The sequence below is a fragment of the Triturus cristatus genome, chromosome 10 (assembly GCF_964204655.1).
Source record: "Triturus cristatus chromosome 10, aTriCri1.1, whole genome shotgun sequence".
NCBI lineage: Eukaryota > Metazoa > Chordata > Amphibia > Caudata > Salamandridae > Triturus > Triturus cristatus.
The window spans coordinates 1,164,778,659-1,164,797,578 of NC_140593.1; the positions used below are offsets into that span (position 1 = coordinate 1,164,778,659).

An 18,920-nucleotide genomic window follows, 5' to 3' on the forward strand; every position below is an offset into this window, starting at 1 on the left:
TAGGCAGGTCCGGTATTGTGAAGGGTCTTGTGGGTGTGGGTGAGAAGCTTGTAGGTGATTCTCTAGGTTTAGGTTTAGGTTTAGGACTAGCCTGGTGGTGGGTGAGGTTCCTGTTGATCCTGGCGTAGAGTGTGTTGCCGTAATCCAACCTGCTGCTGATGAGGGAGTGAGTGACTGTTTTCCTGTGTTCTCGGGGGAATTCAGTTGAAGATCTTTCGGAGCAGGCGGAGGGTGTGGTAGCAGGTGATGGCGTTTATCTATCGTTCCATTTTGAGTTTGAAGTCCAGGGTGATTCAGAGGGGGTGTGTGTGGTCCATTGGGGAGGGAGGGTTTCCGAGGGCAGGGGCCACCAGGTGTCAATACAGGCGTTGGGTTTGTGGGCCCATGATGAGTACCTCGGATTTGACTATGGTGAGTTGTAGGCTGTTCTTCATCCACCTGGTGACTGCTTCCATACTGTCTTGAAAGTTGTGTTTGGTGATGTTGGATTCATTTAATAGGGAGAGGATAAGTTGGGTGGCATTTGCTTATTATGCGATGTTGAGTCCGTGTGATCTGACAATGGATGCGAGCGGGCCATGTAGACGTTGAACAGGGTCGGGTTGATGGAGGATCCTTGTGGGACTCCACAGGTAGTCGGTGTGGGTTCAGGAAGGAAAGAAGGGAGTATGACCCGTTGCACTCTGGCGGAGAGAAAAGAGCGGATCCAGACAAGGGCCTTGTTCCAGATTCCCGCGTTGTGGAGTCTGCGGGCTAGCGTGCAATGAGAGACTGTGTCGAAGGCTGCAGAGAGGTCCAGGAGGATGAGGGTAACAGTCTCTCCTCTGCCAAGGAGGGAGCAGATGTTTTCTGTCACCGCGAGGAGTGCGGTTTTGGTGCTGTGGCTCTTCCTGAAGCCTGGCTGGGAGGAGTCGAGGATGTTGTTTTCTTCTATGAAGGCGGCAAGTTGACTGTTGACTGCTTATTCCATGACTTTGGCCGGATATGGAAGTAAGGAGATTGGTCTGAAATTCTTGAGGTCGGTTGGGTCCACCGAGGGTTATTTCATGAGAGGGTTGATCTCAGCGTGTTACCAGTCATGGGGGAAGGATGCGGTCTTGACAGAACGGTCGATAATTTGTTGAAGCTCGGGGGTGATGATGTTTGAGGCTCTGTGGTAGATGTGGTGGGGGCAGTAGTTTGAGAGGGCCCTGAGTGGGTGGTGTTCATAGTCTCGAGGGTGTCTTCAATGCTGAGGGCTGTCCAGCTGTCTAGTGTCAGCTGCGTGATGCTGGGAGGGGTGGGAGGGGGTTCCTTGTGGAGGTTGTTGTTGTTGAATTTGACATAGATGGTCTTGATTTTGTGGTGGAAGAAGGCGCTGAGTCTGTCGCAGAGGTCCTATGAGGAGGGGATGTCTGTAGTCTCGCTGTTCGGTTGGGCACACTCTTTGATGAGGCTGAAGAGTTCCTTGCTATTGTGTGGGTGGGTGGAGATTCTGTCCTGGAGTGCTTTCTTCCTTGAGTATCTAATGAGTTTTGGTGGGTGGAGGTGGCTGTTTTGAAGTTGCTGAGGTCTGCTTGGGTTTTGGAGTTCCCCCATAGCTCTTCGAGGTGCCTGCAGGTGTGTCTGGATTCACGGAGTTTGGTGGAGAACCAGCTTGCTTTCTTTACATGAGGGTTGTAGGCTTTCTTGAGGGGGTGATGGTGCTGGCGCAGTTGATGATCCATTTGTGTAGAGTGTGGGCGGTGGTGGTAGTGTCGTAGTCTGTGGGGATGGGAGCAGAGCTGTTGAGGGTGGCGGCAAGCTGGTCGTCGGAGATCTGGTTTCAATACCTGCACTGGAGCTGGTGTGTATGTCTGCGTGAGATGGTAGCTTTGAAGGTGATTGAACGCTGCAATGGTCGGTCCGAGGGAGTTCGGAGTTGTGGCTAAAGGTGATTGAGTTCACTGCTGTGAAGATGCGATCGAGGGTTTCCTGCTGAGTGCGTTCATTCTGGTACAATCAGTTTGAGTCCGATGACATGGAGGTTGTCCAGGTGAGAGGTGGAGTTGGGGTCTTGGTGGTTGTCAAGGTAGAACTTGAGGTCTCCAAGCAAGGAGTAGTCGGTGGAAGTGATGGCATGCGGTGTGATGATGTTGGTGATGGATTCGCAGAAATGTATGTGGGGTCCAGGCGGTCTGTAGATGAGGGTGCCTCAGAGAGTGGTGGACGGGTTGGTCTGTATCTAGAAGTGTAGGTGTCCAGCAGGTCTGTGGGCCTATCAGTGTAGGTGCTCAGATGAAGGTTGGCCTTGTGGGTAATGGCAATACCGCCCTTGGGGCGGTTGGGGCGTTCCTCCCAGGTGATTTTGTATGCTTTGGGGATGGCGATCGCGATGTCTGGTCCAGAGGTGGCATTTGCCCAGGTTTCGATGAGGAAGGCAACATCCAGGGCGGTGCTGTTGACGAGGTTCCAGATTTTTGTGGGGTGTCTGTGAAGGGAGCGGACATTGAGGAGGATACATCGCAGGGTCTGGGTATGATGGAGTTGTTGCTGGAGGGTGGGGGAGGGTCCTGGGTCTCGGTGAGGGTGAAGGAGTGGCGGCAGTGACAGTGGTGAAGAGTCCATGAGTGTCACAAGGTGAGGAGAGTTTACAGTTGTTGTTGTTGCTGGTGTAAAGTGTGCAGAGAGCCGAGGAGCTGTAGCGCTGGTGGGTTGGGGTACCAGGGTTCCTGGTGCTGGTCACGGTCTGGTCACGGATGGGCGCAGACGGGCTTGCCTTTGGTGAGGCGTCGCAGCGTCCGCCTTTAAGTAGGGGTCGGCGAAGGGTGGAACAGCTGGCAGGCGGGTGTGGGAGGGGCCACGGGGCAGCAGCAGCAGGGTCAGAAACAGCACAGGAAAAAGGGCAAAAAGTGGAAAACCGAAATAAAGGCAAACAGAAATAAAGTAGAACTAGAGGAAACAGAAACAGAAATAAGGAGAAATAAGGAGCAAGGAGTGGGGAAAGGAAGATTCTCAAACAAAAGCAGGTATAAAAAAGGCAAAATAGGAAAACAAGAGTGTAGAAGAGAGAAAAAAGCAGAGAGAAAGAAAACACAGAAGCACAGGAACTCGAACCGGGGTCTGCGGCGGTGCTGAGCGGGGCACCTGCGGTGGAGCTGTCCATCAAGAGAGCAGAGTCCTGCCCAGAAAGTCAGGGGTCTTGCTCAATCTGGCGAGCAGTGTCTGCCATTAAGTAGGGGTCGGGAGGACGGCAAGACAGCTGGGAGGTGGGTGCGGGGAGCAGGAACACTTGGGAGTGGAAGAGGTCACGGGGCAGCAGCAGCAGGGAACGGCACGGGAAAAAGGGCAAAAAGTGGAAAACCAAAATAAAGGCGGCATGCTGAGCGGGGCACTTGCGGTGGAGCTGTGCGCCGAGAGAGCAGAGTTCTGACCAGAAGGTCAGGGGTCTTGGTTGTTTTAACCAATACCACTTTACATCTGTGGTCAAGCTGGCACTGAATAAAGCTTTGTATTTAAAGTTCTAACTGCTTATCTAAAGGAGACTTCAGAATCAAACTTGTCATGTGTAGCAACAGCACCAACAGGATTAGCTGCACATACCATTAAAGGAATTATTTTACATCTACTGCTAATACTACCTGTTGACAACAAACTGGAATACCAGAACCTGGTGAAGCTTGCCATGAGGTATGAAGAGTATTGAAGAAACTGCAGCTTTTAATCATTGATGATGTCATCATGGTATCCAACTTAATGCTTTCTTTCATACACTAAAGAAACCAGCAAATGTTGAGAACAAAATGTGATCTTTGGAGGAAATCATTTAATTGTATCTGTTGCCCTACTTCAACTCACCCCCATAAAAGGACAACCTGTTTAAAAAACACTTGTGCATAATGAAACAAGAAATTCTCTTGACAGTATTGGCAATGTAAATATTTAGTTACACTTTGAATACAAGGAACTAGTCAAAGGTATGCATCAAGCTTCTGATGTGGATTATGCAGATATACCATAGGACATTAGAACAGGAGTTCAAAGAAAACAGTGGAAACGTGTTATGAATAAACCATTTCCATCTAGTATTTCAGTAGCTGAACTAATGCAAAATTTCTTGGAAGAACAGAAGTCTATAGTTTGTTTCATGTCAACACTTGAAGTGTGCTCCAAGTTCAATAAGCAATTACTACAACTGGAGAAAGAAGACATTTTGGAAATTACAGGCATTGATAAAATGGAACATCAAGGAGTCACAATACTACTCACAGATAAATTGTTTCCAAAACCGCAGGATTAGAAAAGATTTCACTCCTTTCAAGAGCAAGTACATTGAAAACAATTGTCATTTTTTTTCTGTCTTGGAAGAAGGTATTTCACTTCAGCATAGGAAAACAGCCATTCAAGAGTGTGTAACCTACGAACTAGACCAGTACAATGAATTCTACTAAGGACTCCCAAAGAAACAAACCAGACATTTTAAGCTAATCCCGAATGTCCTTCTCACCTACTTCTGGGTCTAGACACACATTGTAATATCTCAAAACACTGGCTTGAAATTGAAAAGAGATGTCTCTCTTCAAGGCACTGAATGTTTTAAAGGCATTTTGTTTCTACCATAGGGCAGTGAATCTCCCTGGCACGGGTTATATTTAAAGACGATCTTTACACTTACTGCTCTCTCTTAACAATCTAGCAACTCTTATTTTGTTTGCTTCCTACACCTGATTGCTGAGGCTATGTGTCCACTCTTTAGCAATCCCACATCTGAAGCATGAAACTAATTGGTAGTTCTTATTCACCAAGTTACCTAACATCGGGAATATAGAAAACATTTGAAGAATTTTCTCTTCACCCAGTAATAATCTGGACCTCTGCCCCTCTGTATTGTTTTTGTCCTTCTAGCAGTCTATTGGCAGGACACCCAATTGTGGGTATTTTCTGCACTGTATTTCCTATTCATTCATTCATTCATTCATGTGTACAATAAATAAAAATACAGTTAGGAGGGTAAGAAAGTAGAATGGGTGAAAATGACTCACCAAACTTGGGGATCACTGTAGTGCCTGTGAGTTAGCAGTGGGGGTGACATTATATAAAATGTCACTTTTTACATTTGCAAACACAAGGAGATGATGGACGGAGCAGTGAAACTTTTCAGACACTCACAGATCTGGGTTGAATCCATCATCGTTCTTTAGCTCACTTCGCCACCCCAGTTCAGACCCAGCCGTATGCAAATCAGTCTTGACCCTGCTCTTCATGGGAAAAGTCCAGCCTGAACTGCAAGCCAGGTCTTGCCTGGACCGGAAACAAGCACACCGGGACTGCTTTGGGGTAACACCCCTCATCAGCCAGGCTAGCTTGAATCCAGTGGCAAAGTGAGCAAGGGACCCACGCCTGGGCATAACCTGCCAACTTAGGGTGAACCCAGCAAACACAAGGAGATGATGGACAGAACGCTGAAACTTTTCAGACACTCACCCCCAGTCACAGATCTGGGTTGAATTCATCAATGTTCTTTAGCTCACTTCACCACTCCAGTTCAAACCCAGCCATATGCAAATCAATCTTCTCTTGACCCTGTTCCTCATGGGAACAATCCTGCCCGAACTGCCAAGCCAGGTATTCTCTGGACTGGAAACAAGCATCCTGGGACCAGTTTCAGGTTAACACCCCTCATCAGCCAGGCTAGCTTGAATCCAGTGGTTAAGTGAGCCAGGGACCCACGTATGGGCATACCCTGCCAACTTAGGGCGAACACAGAAAACACAAGGAGATGATGGACGGAGCGCTGAAACTTTTCAGATACTCACCCAAAGTCACAGATCTAAGATGAAACCATCGCAGGTGTGAATAGCAGAATCCTATACAAAAATAGCACAATATACCGGCAGGAGACTTGGTTTAGGCAGAATATATCTCCCAATACAGATATTTTCTCATCAGAACAGTGTCTGCAAGTAACAACTGTTGCAAAGCAACACAGTGCAAAATCTTATGAAGTTTACAAATTCCTAATATTGTAAAATTTTAAAATTTTGCAAATGTCATTAAGATTTGTATGGGCATATGCTACAGGCATCATCAGCCTCAAAATCACTATCCATATGCTGGTTTAAAGATTTTGTATTTTGTATTTTGGGTTTAAGGTCAGGATCAGTTAGCCTCATGCATTGCCACAACGTTTGCCATTTAAGAAGCCTCCTCTTTTTGCTTTAATGTGTTCATCATTTATGTAAGAAATTGGCTTTAGTTGTGAGGGATGTGAGTTCTTCACAGGTAATATGTCTATAACGTTCCCCTCACTAGGAATAAAGAACCCCATTGCAAGACTTGACTGTCGCAGGGTAGCAAAGCAGTGCGTTCAAAGGCCTACTCGGTGGAGGTTGTGTCGGCTAGTACACCAGCTCACTGGTACACAACAATACTCAACAAATCATTGTCCAGTCAGTGGCGTTATTCTAAAAACAAAGGGGCATATTAACAAAGGCTTTATCTCTTATATCTATATCTATCTATATCTAAAAGCCAAAGAAGCGGAGCTAAAAATATCACCCTATCAACAACAGGGTGCTAACATGCAAAATCGCATGTTAGCACCCTTTTTCACTACGCTTCCCTTTGCATCTCTAATGAGATGCAAAGTGGGCGTTCCAGAGCAAAATAATAGGAGAAATGTCGCTAAGTGACATTTCTCCTATTATCAAGCTTCACGCTAACCCTGTTAGAGACAAAAAAAGCAGCGCTAACCACGGTTAACGCTGCTTTTTTACGTCTGCTAATTTCCAGACTTAGCCATGTAATCCAATGGGAGGTGGATTACATGGCTAAATCCACCATGGGCTATCAACAAGGATATCCCTATTATTGTAGTTTTATCGCTGCATTACCAGAGATAACCTCCCAAAATGCCGCTATCGCTGGATTTTTTATCGCCTAGGCGGTTAGCGTTGTTAATAACGTGATAACCAGGCGATATTATCCAGCGATAGCGGGCGTTAAAAAAATTTACGCTAAGTGCCATTAGCGTTAATTTTCCCTGTTCCTTGTTAATATGCCCCAAAGTGCTTTATTACACTCACACAACTAAATCCTTTGCATAAATGTACAAATATGTACCCATCAGATAGATGGAAAAACATTTTGTGACACTCTCAGAATAGTTAACTCCCCGAGCAAGCCCTCAGAGCTGAAAGCAAAGGACCGCTCAAATACAAAACACATAATAGGGGATGTCATCAAAAAAGCATTTTTACTACTTTGTCCAGGTGTCACCACATTATTAAAAAGTACCAACATTCAATAGCATTCAATAATACATATAACCTTTCATTGTCAATTAAGAATTAAAGCTTTATTAACATATGCATAACAGTTCTATTTCTACTTTTAAAAATGCTGCTGTGGCAGCCATAGAACAAAGAAGCGCGAGCCCTGGCATTCCAGAGCCTGTGTGCAAAACCACCAACTTCAGAGTTACTTTAAAACATTGAAAATATATCCCAGGGGCATTAATATTACCCCCATGGAAGACTCAGGGGACAGTTTTTAAATTAATTCCTGGGGAATTATGCAAGGTTTGTTGCAGAGCCCAAATGTTCTGACAGCCAACACAATGCATATTCAATCATAGGTTGCACTTCTGCCCTTCTCTGGGGCACCACAAAGGGCAAGATATGCAAGTTTGAAAGTCCTCACAGAGGCTTCTAGGGCACTTTCCTGGCCTAGGAAATTAATATTTAATAAACGGCATTGCTGCTACTCGAAATGCTTTTTTTGTTTTATGTGAAGCCTTACACTGTTAACTTTACTTTTATTTGAGGCTTGACGGTCCTACCTTTTAATGAAGCACCCGGCATGCATCCATTGCTGGGGCTGTGCAGGGAGCATCACTGCTGGCTCTTGCTGGCCTGACATCCTCCTTCTCACTCCCATCCAGGCCTAAGTGGGCGGGGGAATGCCGGCAGTGGGCTTTGAGCTTCGCCAGACAAAGGCACGAGGAGCAAGGGCAACACACCACCAAAGAATGGAGCCTGCCGCTTGGAGATGGGTTCTCAAGGGTCATAGATTTTCTAGGGAAAGGGGCCTAAGAATGCACATTCCCCATTGAATAAAAACAGGAGGATACACGTAGCTCTGGGGGATGTTCCCTTCCGTGGGGAAATATTAGGATTTCGTGGCACATTGCTACACACTGTGTTTCATGCCTGATCTCCCGGGGGACAAGGTTCCAGCTGCCATTTTCTCTGGCCCAGTAGGGACAATTTTTTAAAGAAAGAAAAAGGTTTCATTGGCGCTCTTGGCCCTTAAACTTAAAATTGGTTTCTGGGGCTTAATTTCATGCCCCTGCTGCAGGACCTGTTGTCTGTGTCATCTTCTGGCACCTGCTTACACCCAGGGGCTTCCACAGCAGCGCGTCCACAGCGTGCCAGAGGAATACCTTCCCAGCTGCAGTCTTCTGGCCCCATGGCTGTGACTTCTCAAAGGAAAGGGCACCTAGATTTCATTGGTAGATTTAGTGGCCATCCTTCTGTGGCGTTTATCTAGCTGCAAAGCCAGTCCACAGAAGATCCAGGGAAACACTCCAGGGTCCCTCAAGCAGGTCCATCATTTTAATGTCCCTCAGATGGTAAAAGGGGCCAGCACCACTGGCTCTGCTGAAGCACTCTCTATCCCTGGGTGCCAGCTGTAGTCAAGTCCTTCAGTCAATTCTTGCAGTGGCACCAGGTGTCTTCTCCTTCTAGCTGGGCATTCGTTCACCATTGTCGCTCTCAGGGCCAGTAAAGTCCCCACTTTTTCTCCCATATGTAGGGTTTTTTACGTGGGGGTGCGGAGTTCTGAAATGTAGGCACCTCTGCCAAATCTTAGGGTGTCACATCATCACTCTATACCTGCACAAACCGTCCTGCAAATCACTGTGGGATTACACATCGTAACTTGAATTAATCCATGGAAAGAACTTCCTGAGAGCTTTAGCCTCCCCCCAACTGACCCAGCTGCCGGATCGCTTCTCCCGAAAATTTCAAATGAGAGCCCCAGGTATGTTTGGGTCCAGAGTAATGGCCGTTGTTTCTGGGGCCTTGGACGTTCCTAGTCCAGGTGCCATGTGAAGAGTTCCTTAACATATGTACATTTCCTTCCCACCTCCTCCTTTCCCAGAAATGGACCAAGCACTGGCAATTGGCTCTGTTGTGTGGGGAGCCCTTTGAAACTTCTGCAGGCCAGAAGAGTAATTAATTGGGCCAAGTCGGGGTTGTGGGGGGCAAAAGCCTGGAATCTGATTATGAACTGAGGCCTAGAAATATGACAGTTTTGCAAGTGCCATAAGGAGAACAGATACCATACCAAGTGACTTTGGATCTGCTCCTGGGGTACATTTGTATCCATGGATTGATATCTGGCTGGTAGCTCTATTGCTGCATAGTGCAAAACTGTACTTTGGTGCATATTTCACCCATAATGTGTAAATCAGTAAAGCACACAGACCTTTCAGTAATTATTACAGATTTATACTTTGAAAGCCCACTCACATTACAAACCGAGTCTACATCAATGCCTAAAGCCATGTTGCAGAGAGTATTTTATTTCAGATAATATATGTTCACATCTGTAAGAGAGATGAATCTTCAATTTCATTGAGTTTTTATTGAAGGTACATGCGGCAAATGCCTTATCCCACTTCCAGCTCTAGCTAATGGTCTCAGTTGTCCGTCTCAGTACCCAGAAAGCCATCACCCTTCTCAGCTCAACATTCGAATTCTATGTCAGGACCGGAGGCGAGGATTATGCTTATATCTCTCTTCGCTTTATTATTACAAAACTCACAGCAGCCAGAGAGATCTCAGAGAAATCAATAAACAATGCAAAAACTACAACTCCCTACAACCAGGGAGGAATCCAAGTACGTAGTCCATCAACTATTTCCATTGCCACCAATATATAGTCCCATGTCTGTCTCCTCCTTTCCTCTTTCTTTGCTGCTTCGCAGCCAGTTAAGTGATTTTCCCTACTTGCTTGTGTTGTATGGTCGTACATAGCTATTTGGATACAGGCGCTTCTTTGACCATTGTATTATTGCAGCGCTGTGTGTTTGTTTAGTGTGGGCAACATTATTGCCTTCGCGAGCGCTGTCGGCGTTTTCTTTTAGATCCCCAAGCCAGCCGCGGGAATGTTCTTCGCTCTTTACGCGGCCGGCCCCCCTGCTTTCGCGCCGCGGTCCCTCAGATGAGGAGCCAAGCCGCGAGAGAAAGGAACAACGAGCCTTGTCCCCGTCTGCCTCACCTGATTGTCCGTTAAAAATGGATTGTATTCCCGCATTGTTAATTTTGAACGCCCCGCAGGGGGTGTGTATTGCGGGTTTTACCCGAGGAGAATGCGCTTAGTAGCGCTGTACATTGCACCTTCAATACCCAGGTATTTTTCCTCGCGGTGAGCGCGAGCACACGCATTTGTGGGCAATTATATAGTGTTTTTCTACGCGCTGGGAGGCAGTAACCCGGGCAGGTTTTTTCCTGAGAGTTTTGCGCGTTGCTGGTTTGGTCTGTGGTCGTTTGGGCTACCCCAAAATTTGTGCAGCCTTCGGCCTGCCCCTAATTACCTTCGTGGTTTTCCTGTGCACTGCACGCTTTACAAGCTCAATAAAGGTGGAATTTTTACTTGCCTTTATATAATTACCTACCTTAGCGGTATGAATGACCAGACAGAGTACTATGAAGAGGAAGTCCAGGAGTACCTACCTTACGATGATGATTTCTTGGATGCAGTGGATTCCTCCATTTACCGGGTGGTTAACGAGGTAGTTGGCCCTATGGAGAATGCCTCTCTGACAGAATAGTGCAGGAGTGCAATAGGGTGACCGCAGTGCACGCAGGTATCGCGGCGTCCCCTGGCGCCATCTCTTTATGACACTTGGCCAGACTGGTGGGTCTTCTGTCGTCCTTGATCCAAGCAATCTTTCCAGGGCCCTTACATTACCGGGCCCTCCAGCGTCTCAAGGCGTATCATCTCTGGAGAGGTCGATCGTTCGATCATGTGGTTCCTCTCTTGGCGTAGGCCAGGGACGAGATTGCATGGAGGTTGTCCCATATGGAGGCGTGGAACGGACGCGCGATATTCGGCTCAGTTCCGGATTTGGTCATCTAATCCGACGCCAGCAGGTCAGGCTGGGGCGCTCGGTGTGGAGATTTTTCCACTGGAGGGGTTTGGTCTCTGGACAAACCGGACCTTCATATCAGTTGCTTGGAACTTCTAGCGGGTTCCTTCGTGGTGCGATGTTGGACCAAGGACAGAGTGCAATCATGCGTCCTATTAAAAATGGACAACATCTCCGCGGTTCGGTATGTCAATCGGTTGGGAGGTCCCCGTCCCTGGGCGTTGGCAAATCTAGCAAAAGACTTTTGGGGTTTCTGTCTGGAACACCATATCTCGGTGACGGCGGAGTATCTTCCGGGCCAGTCGCGGACTGGCACTCGAGACATCTCCACGACTCCAGTCTTTGGAAGCTGGACCCTGCGATCTTCCAGTGGTTGAACAGTATTTGGGGACCTTGTTCGGCGGATCTCTTTGCCTCTCACCTGGACCAAAAGGTCCTGAGGTTCTTCAGTTGGAGGCCGGATCCGATGGCTCTTGCCACGGATACCTTCCTTCAGGATTGGAGCGCAGAACGGGGCTATGCGTTTCCACCCTTTTCAATGATGACGAGGACGGTGGCTCAGATCCGCCGGCAGGGCGCGGAAGTAATCCTGGTAACGCCCTTTTGGAGGTCTCAAGTTTGGTTTCCAGTTCTTCTGGAACTTTCCTGGGATTTTCCAGTCCTACTCCCTCTGTATCCTCACCTTCTTCTGAACCCGGACGGAGATCCTCACCATCTAGTAATGCAGGGGATGCTCCGTCTCATGGTGTGGCGGCTTTCAGGCAACGGGGGATGTTGCCGGGCCTTTCGGGACAGGCTGAGGCCCTCTTGTCAAAAGCTTGGGCAGATAGCACCACGAAGCGTTACCGGTCCGCTTGGATGAGATGGGTTCGTTGGTGTCTTCGAGGAAACCCGGATCCCGTGGTCGCAGTTGTTCCCATCCTGAATTTCTTAGCTAGATTAGCGTCGGAAGGTTTGGCGTATCGCACCATTAACGTGATCAGATCCGCAATTTCAGCCGGTCACGTTCTGCTGGATGGCTCTCCGATTGGAGAACATACATTGGTTTACAGACTTCTGCGGGGTATAAGATTGTTGTTGCCTCCGGAACCTCGCTATTCCATTCTGTGGGACGTCAATCTTGTCTTGAATATGTTTCTTTCTTGGCAACCCAATAAATATCTTTCTTTGAAGGAATTATCCTCCAAGCTCGCCATGCTCCTGTGCTTGGTCTCCTGCAGGAGAGTTTCAGACGTTCGCGCTCTGGAAATCTCAGCACGGACCTTTTCCCCGGAAGGGGTAGTTTTTACGGTAGGTCGAAGTACTAAATCTCATACCAGATCGGTTTCGTACCCGGCTTTTCAGGACACTCCAAAATTATGTGTGGTGGATTGTCTGAAGGCGTACGAAGACTTAACGCAGGAACTCCGCCCTCCAGGTGAGCAGCAACTCTTGATAGCTCTCAAGAAGCCACACAAAGCTGTCTCTTCTCCCACCATAGCTAGGTGGGTGCGCTGGGTCATGCAGGAGGCTGGTATTGACACTAAACAGTTTGGTGCCCACTCAGCAAGAGGTGCTATGGCCTCAAAAGCTTTTGCGCTGGGTGCGCGTCTGGAGGATTTAATGCATGCAGCTGACTGGTCTTGGGACTCTACTTTCAAAAGGTTTTATTTTAAACCGGTACTGAATGTGGCGCAGTTAGTGGTAAGTAAGCTTTGAACTAGCATAATCCGAAGCCTCCGGGCCTGACAAAGAATCGGAATTTGCCAAGCATCGTGATGGCAAGTTCCAATTCTATTAAGGACACGGAGGCAAGGATTATCCCTCCCAGGGCACAATGGTGCAAACCCACCCGTATGGCAGTAAGTAATCAGTCTATTGTTCCCTTGTGGTGATGCTAAGTCTTTAATCTACTTATAACATAGTTCTTGTATAATGTCCCGCATTGTGTATCACATGTAGTCTTGCGGTTTTGTCACAAGAACTTACATTGTTTTGTTGTTTTCAGGAAATAATGGGTCTAAACAAGATCAATGATGGAGTGGCGTGACTTGCGCGAAGAAAGAGGAAGGGAAGAGACAGATATGGGACTATGTATTGGTGGCAATGGAAATAGTTGATGGACTACGTACTTGGATTCCTCCCTGGTTGTAGGGAGTTGTAGTTTTTGCATTGTTTATTGATTTCTCTGAGATCTCACTGGCTGCTGTGAGTTTTGTAATAATAAAGCAAAGAGAGATATAAGCATAATCCTCGCCTCCGTGTCCTTAATAGAAATGGAACTTACCGTCACGATGCTAGGCAAATTCCGATTCTGTCCCTCTAGCTGCATGCAGATACTACACAACCTTTATCCTTCACCTTAAAAAAAGAAAAACATCATTGGTCTTTTCCTCATTCATATAAATATGAATGGTTTACATTTTGTAGAAATGCATGCACTCTAAATTAAAACACACCAATATGCAGCTAGTAATTTATTCATGGTACAAATTATATGTAGTTGTCTTATAAGTCCCTTTTAAAAAAAGTTATTCTTCAGAATGTGAGGTACAATACAGAGGCATTCTGCTTTTGTGTAAAAAACTACGGAAAAAAATGAACATGCTGCATAAATAATTCCTATATTCTAATGCCTGCTCATTTAAATAAATTTGCTGGCATTCGGGCTTTCATTTTCATTGTTTAACAGTTTTTTTCAACCCTGCTCCAACAAATTCATTTTACACTGTCTGCTCCCTTCAGCAGCAGTCATTGTGGCTATACAGCTCTGTCATAATAACACAATACAGCAGAGCGGCTATGTCATTTTCGTATTACAGATTAGTTTAGTAAGAAATGTAGAGACATAGTTTTATACAGAGATTTATACATGCATGTGGTATTGTATAATATGTTATGTTATAGTATGGTAATTTCGCATTAGCATTTAAGATTTTACATGGACATATACATCATGAGCCTCAACATCATTTTTCTAGATTACTCAATGTGACTGGCCAGAGTTTTAACCAATCAAGAAGCTTATTTAAAGATTTTCCAACTACTATTGTCAACTAGGTTGAGCACCAGGATGAACTTGCCCTTTTAAATGCCACTGTTTTTGAGGTAAAACAAGCCTCCTCTCTTTGCCTCATTTTGAAAATCATTTATGTACAAAATTGGGCTCTTAGTTGTGAAGGGTGAGAGTCCTTGACAAGTAATAAATATGTAACGTTCCATTTACTGGGAACCAAGTACGCGGAACCCAAGTAATAATGTTTCCCACTACCTTTTCCCCTATAGTCCCACTTCTATCTCAGTCCTTCTGTTTAATTTGAACAAAATGTCCCTCTGATCACATCTGGTTCGTCTTCTCATTGGTAAAGTGTTCTTTTTTGTCTGAGCCTGTAGCACTATTGGAAGGAAACACATATTATTTCGGAAATGAGAAAAAATGAAGTACAGATGCGGGTCCAAGGGTGTGTTCTTTGTTCAAGTGGTAGGTTTTCTGAAAAAGGTAAATACGCTTTCCCATGATTTCTTTTGAATTTTCATCAGAGTGCGTTTTCTTTCATCTTTATTTGTAATTAATCTGTCTAACGCGGCAGTTATACAATGCATCAACATAATTATTAGTCAACATATTTTCTTTATAAAATTGAGGCTATGAAAGAAAATCTCACTCTAGATTTACACAAGGCAAAATAACTTGCAATAGGGCAAGAAGCCAAGGCTACATAACTTCCACATAGCTGACTATTTTTTGTTATTGGAAATTGCTGATTTGTTCATTAAATATTCTCTTGTGTTCTTATCTGGTCTCAGGAAGATGATGTACATTTTAGGGACAAAGATGCAATAGAGAAGGCCAGCAGCAGAGGATAAAATTGCAAAAATTTCAACAGCCACCAGGTATTTTCCTTTTGTGCTGAGATAGGCTGGTATAAAAGAGAGCCAGACGCTGACAAACACCAGCATGCTGAAGGTGATGAACTTAGCCTCATTGAAGCTGTCAGGCAAATTCCGGGATAAAAATGCAATCCCAAAACTCACACAAGCCAATAGACCCAAGAAGGCCAACATAGAGTAGAACATCAGAATGGACCCTTCTTTGCATTCTGCTATCATCTTTCCATTCATTGTGGTTGTGTTAAGGTCAGGATAAGAGGGTGCTGTGCAAAGCCAGATGGCTCCAATGACAGACTGCACAAAGGAAGGGACCAAGATAATGGAGTTTGAAGTCCTGGTGCCAATCCACCTCCTTAGGTTGCTATTGGGTTTTGTGGCCCTGAAAGCAATGATCACAGTGGCTGTTTTAGCTAATACACAGGAAACAGAGAGGGAGAACAAAATGGCAAAAATAATCTGTCGGAACATGCAGGTCACCTTCCCAGGCTGTCCCATGAAAACCAAGGCACAAAGGAAGCACAGCATTAGAGCAACAAGGAGAATGTAGCTAAGCTGGAGGTTGTTGGCTCTCACCACAGGGGTGTGCCGATACCGTATAAAAATCCAGAGGAACGAGGCATTTTTGAGGAAGAAGAAGACAGAGATTAAAACTAAGGTGAATCCGAGTGGTTCAGTGAAGGAAAGGAACTCCATTACCCTTGGGATGCAGTGATCTCTTTTGCTGCTTGACCAATGGTCAGCTGGGCACTTCATGCGGTCAAACAAATCTAAAGGAAGGTAAATGATATGTTGAGTGTTTCTGCGAGTTTGATGGCAATTACAACAAAAAAGTCAAAATCAAGAAATGTAAATTTCACTAGCAATAAAATACATTTTCAGTCAAAAGACATTATATAATATTGGTCTGTGGAATTGTAGCTGCATATAAGCCTGTGTCATTACATTTCTGGAGTTTCTTACAGGCTGGTCACTCAATTGCCTTTCGAATATGAGAGAAATGGGAAATTTGTGAGTATTCCCAAAAACTTAGCATGGTCCATTTACACTCTGGGACATTGCTAAATCTACTGTTAAAAATTTTGAGCAAATGTGTTCTAAGCCGGAAATAGAATCGGGAGGGAAGTTTCTCCACCTGGGTCCCTATCATACACTGTGCCCCGAGGGCACAACAGGCTTGTGCAACCGCGTTAAGTGCCCCTGGGGCACAATGATATTGTGCGTCCCCATCTGTAATAAAAATTAGCGCTGGCACATGTGGCAAGAACGCTATCATGAGAGGGCATTCCCACATGTGCATAGGGACATGGTCCCATGCAAATGAGGGAATCACTTTGCCTCTGTGACTGCACCACATTTACCAACGTGGGGGGCAGGGGCAAACATGCCTTTAAGAGGCATACTGAAAGTTTGCCACAAAGAGGTGGCACACTTTAAGTGTGCCTCCTAAAGGCAGCCCATGGGGGTAAAGGGAGTCACATGGATCCTTCAGGCATGCCCCTGCAGACGGGCGCAGTCAGTCACTAATTATTGGTCCACAGCACCTTGTTGACATTCCGGGTCTGGATAAATGTATCAGCGTCTACTGAGACAGCCTACAATTGAGTACCATCAACTTCTTGTGCATCCCAAGAAAGACTTCAGCCTCCAACTAAAGTCATGGACGAAAGCTGCTCCTATGACCTTGTCAGCCGAGAGCCACCATCCTCACTGACAAAGAAGGGTAAGTGAATCTACTCACCCTAACCACTGCGTGGGATGTTCTGAATTAAGACCACTCACTCACACTACGGTCCTGATGAAGGCTAGCTGACTCTTATGCGCAATTCTTTGGCTGAAATATATCAACCTTCCACGAGGTGCTGTGGACCAGTAATTAATCCACTCAAGCACCACTATTTAAAAATGAGATATGTTTAATCACTAGTCACTTTTTCATGACTGCGACCACCCAGACAGTCTCCCTCCTGGTGGAGGTTGGTTAATCACTTAAAGAAGCGAACCCTCAAGAGCTTACGACCTGATGAGGACACTACCAAATGAGTGGAGAAAAAACATATTCTGCACACTTTGAAAGAGAAGTTGAGGGTCTCTGATGCAATATCCTTGAGACTTTGGATTGTTGACACAAGTGGATCATTCTTCAATAATTACAAGACTAAAATTCAAGCATACAGGGGAAAATCAGGTGTTTGCGAAATCGTAGTCATTTTATTTCGCATAATAATGTGAAAATGCAGAAAAATATAAACAACATTTTTTCATAATGACTTGGAATGCAAATACATAATTTTGCACTATATTTTAGATAGAAATGTATCCTTGCATCAATGTTTGTTGCAAGGATGTATTTAAACATGCATGTTGTGAATACCAGCAGCTTGCATTCCGTTGATCCTGTGCACTGCAAATTTGTACTGTGAACAATGCATAATTATGTGAAGTGGTGTAATGGATTAATTTCAGGAATATTCCTCACGAATTAATACATGTCAAATGATCACTTTCCATTTGGAAGAACATCACAAAATATAAAATGGGGACAGGAATAGTCCAGAAAAGGTGGAACTGACAAGTGCTCTGGGTCAAGAGCCAATGTCTGTATATGCTGACCCGGAAATTAACTGTACTTGATAGACTGTTTAAGGTCACTAAGATCGGCTGTTGCAAGTATGTGCAATAAAAGGGTAGGCCACATTCATATACCAACTGTTGCTTTGGTTGTTGCTGGAGCTCAAGAAAGTGGCAGTCACGTATGAAAGGAGAACATTGTCTGAGGTGGGAGTGATCAGCCTTGGAAATCTGTATGAACAGGGTAAACTTAATAACTTTCAAGGAATGGTAGAGAAATACAGGGCAGACAAAGTCAATTCTTGGAGTGTAATCATATTGCGTGAATACCAGCGTCTATGTGCAGTACAAGTGGACTAATAGAATGAACCTAGGTTTGTCTGAAAACCAGTGGAGAACATTTAAGGGATTATATAAGAAACGTGTCTCAGAACTCAAGTCTGAAATCTAGACAGTTTAATGCCTGTCATCAGGCTTACCTTACTCCGAAGTGTACTAGGTATATGTTTGTGGTTGCCTCTTCCCAGTGTCCCAGATGCAGTACACAGGAGGGCATTATTATCACATGGTGTGGTGGTCTCTTGGATTGTGAAGGCATGGGGAGAGGTCTTGATTGAGGTAGCCAAATTATTGAGGCTGGTTTATTAATGTACCCCTACTATGGACCCAGTGCCGATACTCGGTCGGAGCCATCCTAACCAAATTGGACTTACCCGTTCAGATTCCTTTCCGATGGGCTTGGTCGGAAAGGAATCTGACTCAGTTTTCTAGATGGCCCATCAGAACCTTTCAGTACTCCCCCAGCCGCTCTTTTCGGCCGAGGAAGTACGATAGCAGTTTTCCCACTGCCGGCCTTTCCAACACAGAAAGGCATTAGGAAACTGTCTTTAAGGGCCCCCAGCTGGGCCCCCATGAGTGCGAGGCCACCGAATGTTGATCCCTGCACCCGGTGGCAGGCACTTTTGGGTGCCTCCCACTGGACCCGGTGGCAGGCACCTTTTGATGCCTGCTATGGGGTGCAGGGATGAACTGCACCTCTGCACTTAACGATGCAAGCATGCATTCTGTTTGAAATGCATGGTCCAATTGTTAAGTATAGGATTGCGGCTGATCCTACTTGCAGGCCTGGAACTGACAACAAGAGGTTGTTCGGTTCCCATTCCTCACCAATGTTGGACGGACTCCGGTCCGTCCGACATCGGAATCGGCCCCAATGCTTGTTGGGCTTGATGTTCAGGTCAAAAAAAGCAAACCGGAGTGCAGATTTATAGATCTACCTCTTTTACTATAACAATTGTGCATAGCCATGACTTGGAAATCACAGATGGCCACTCTGGTGGGTACTTGGATTCAGGATCTAAAAATGTGG

General features: G+C 45.7%; 1 protein-coding gene across 1 annotated transcript in view; it reads right to left on the reverse strand.

Moving 5' to 3' along the window:
* Positions 1–14,830: 14,830 nt before the first annotated feature.
* The window catches only part of LOC146796853 (extracellular calcium-sensing receptor-like), a 99,954-nt gene continuing 95,864 nt past the window's right edge, over positions 14,831–18,920 (reverse strand). Inside the window, exon 8 of the mRNA XM_085631390.1 lies at positions 14,831–15,750. Coding sequence (XP_085487516.1) covers positions 14,831–15,750 — 920 coding nt within the window. The remainder of the gene's footprint in view (positions 15,751–18,920) is intronic.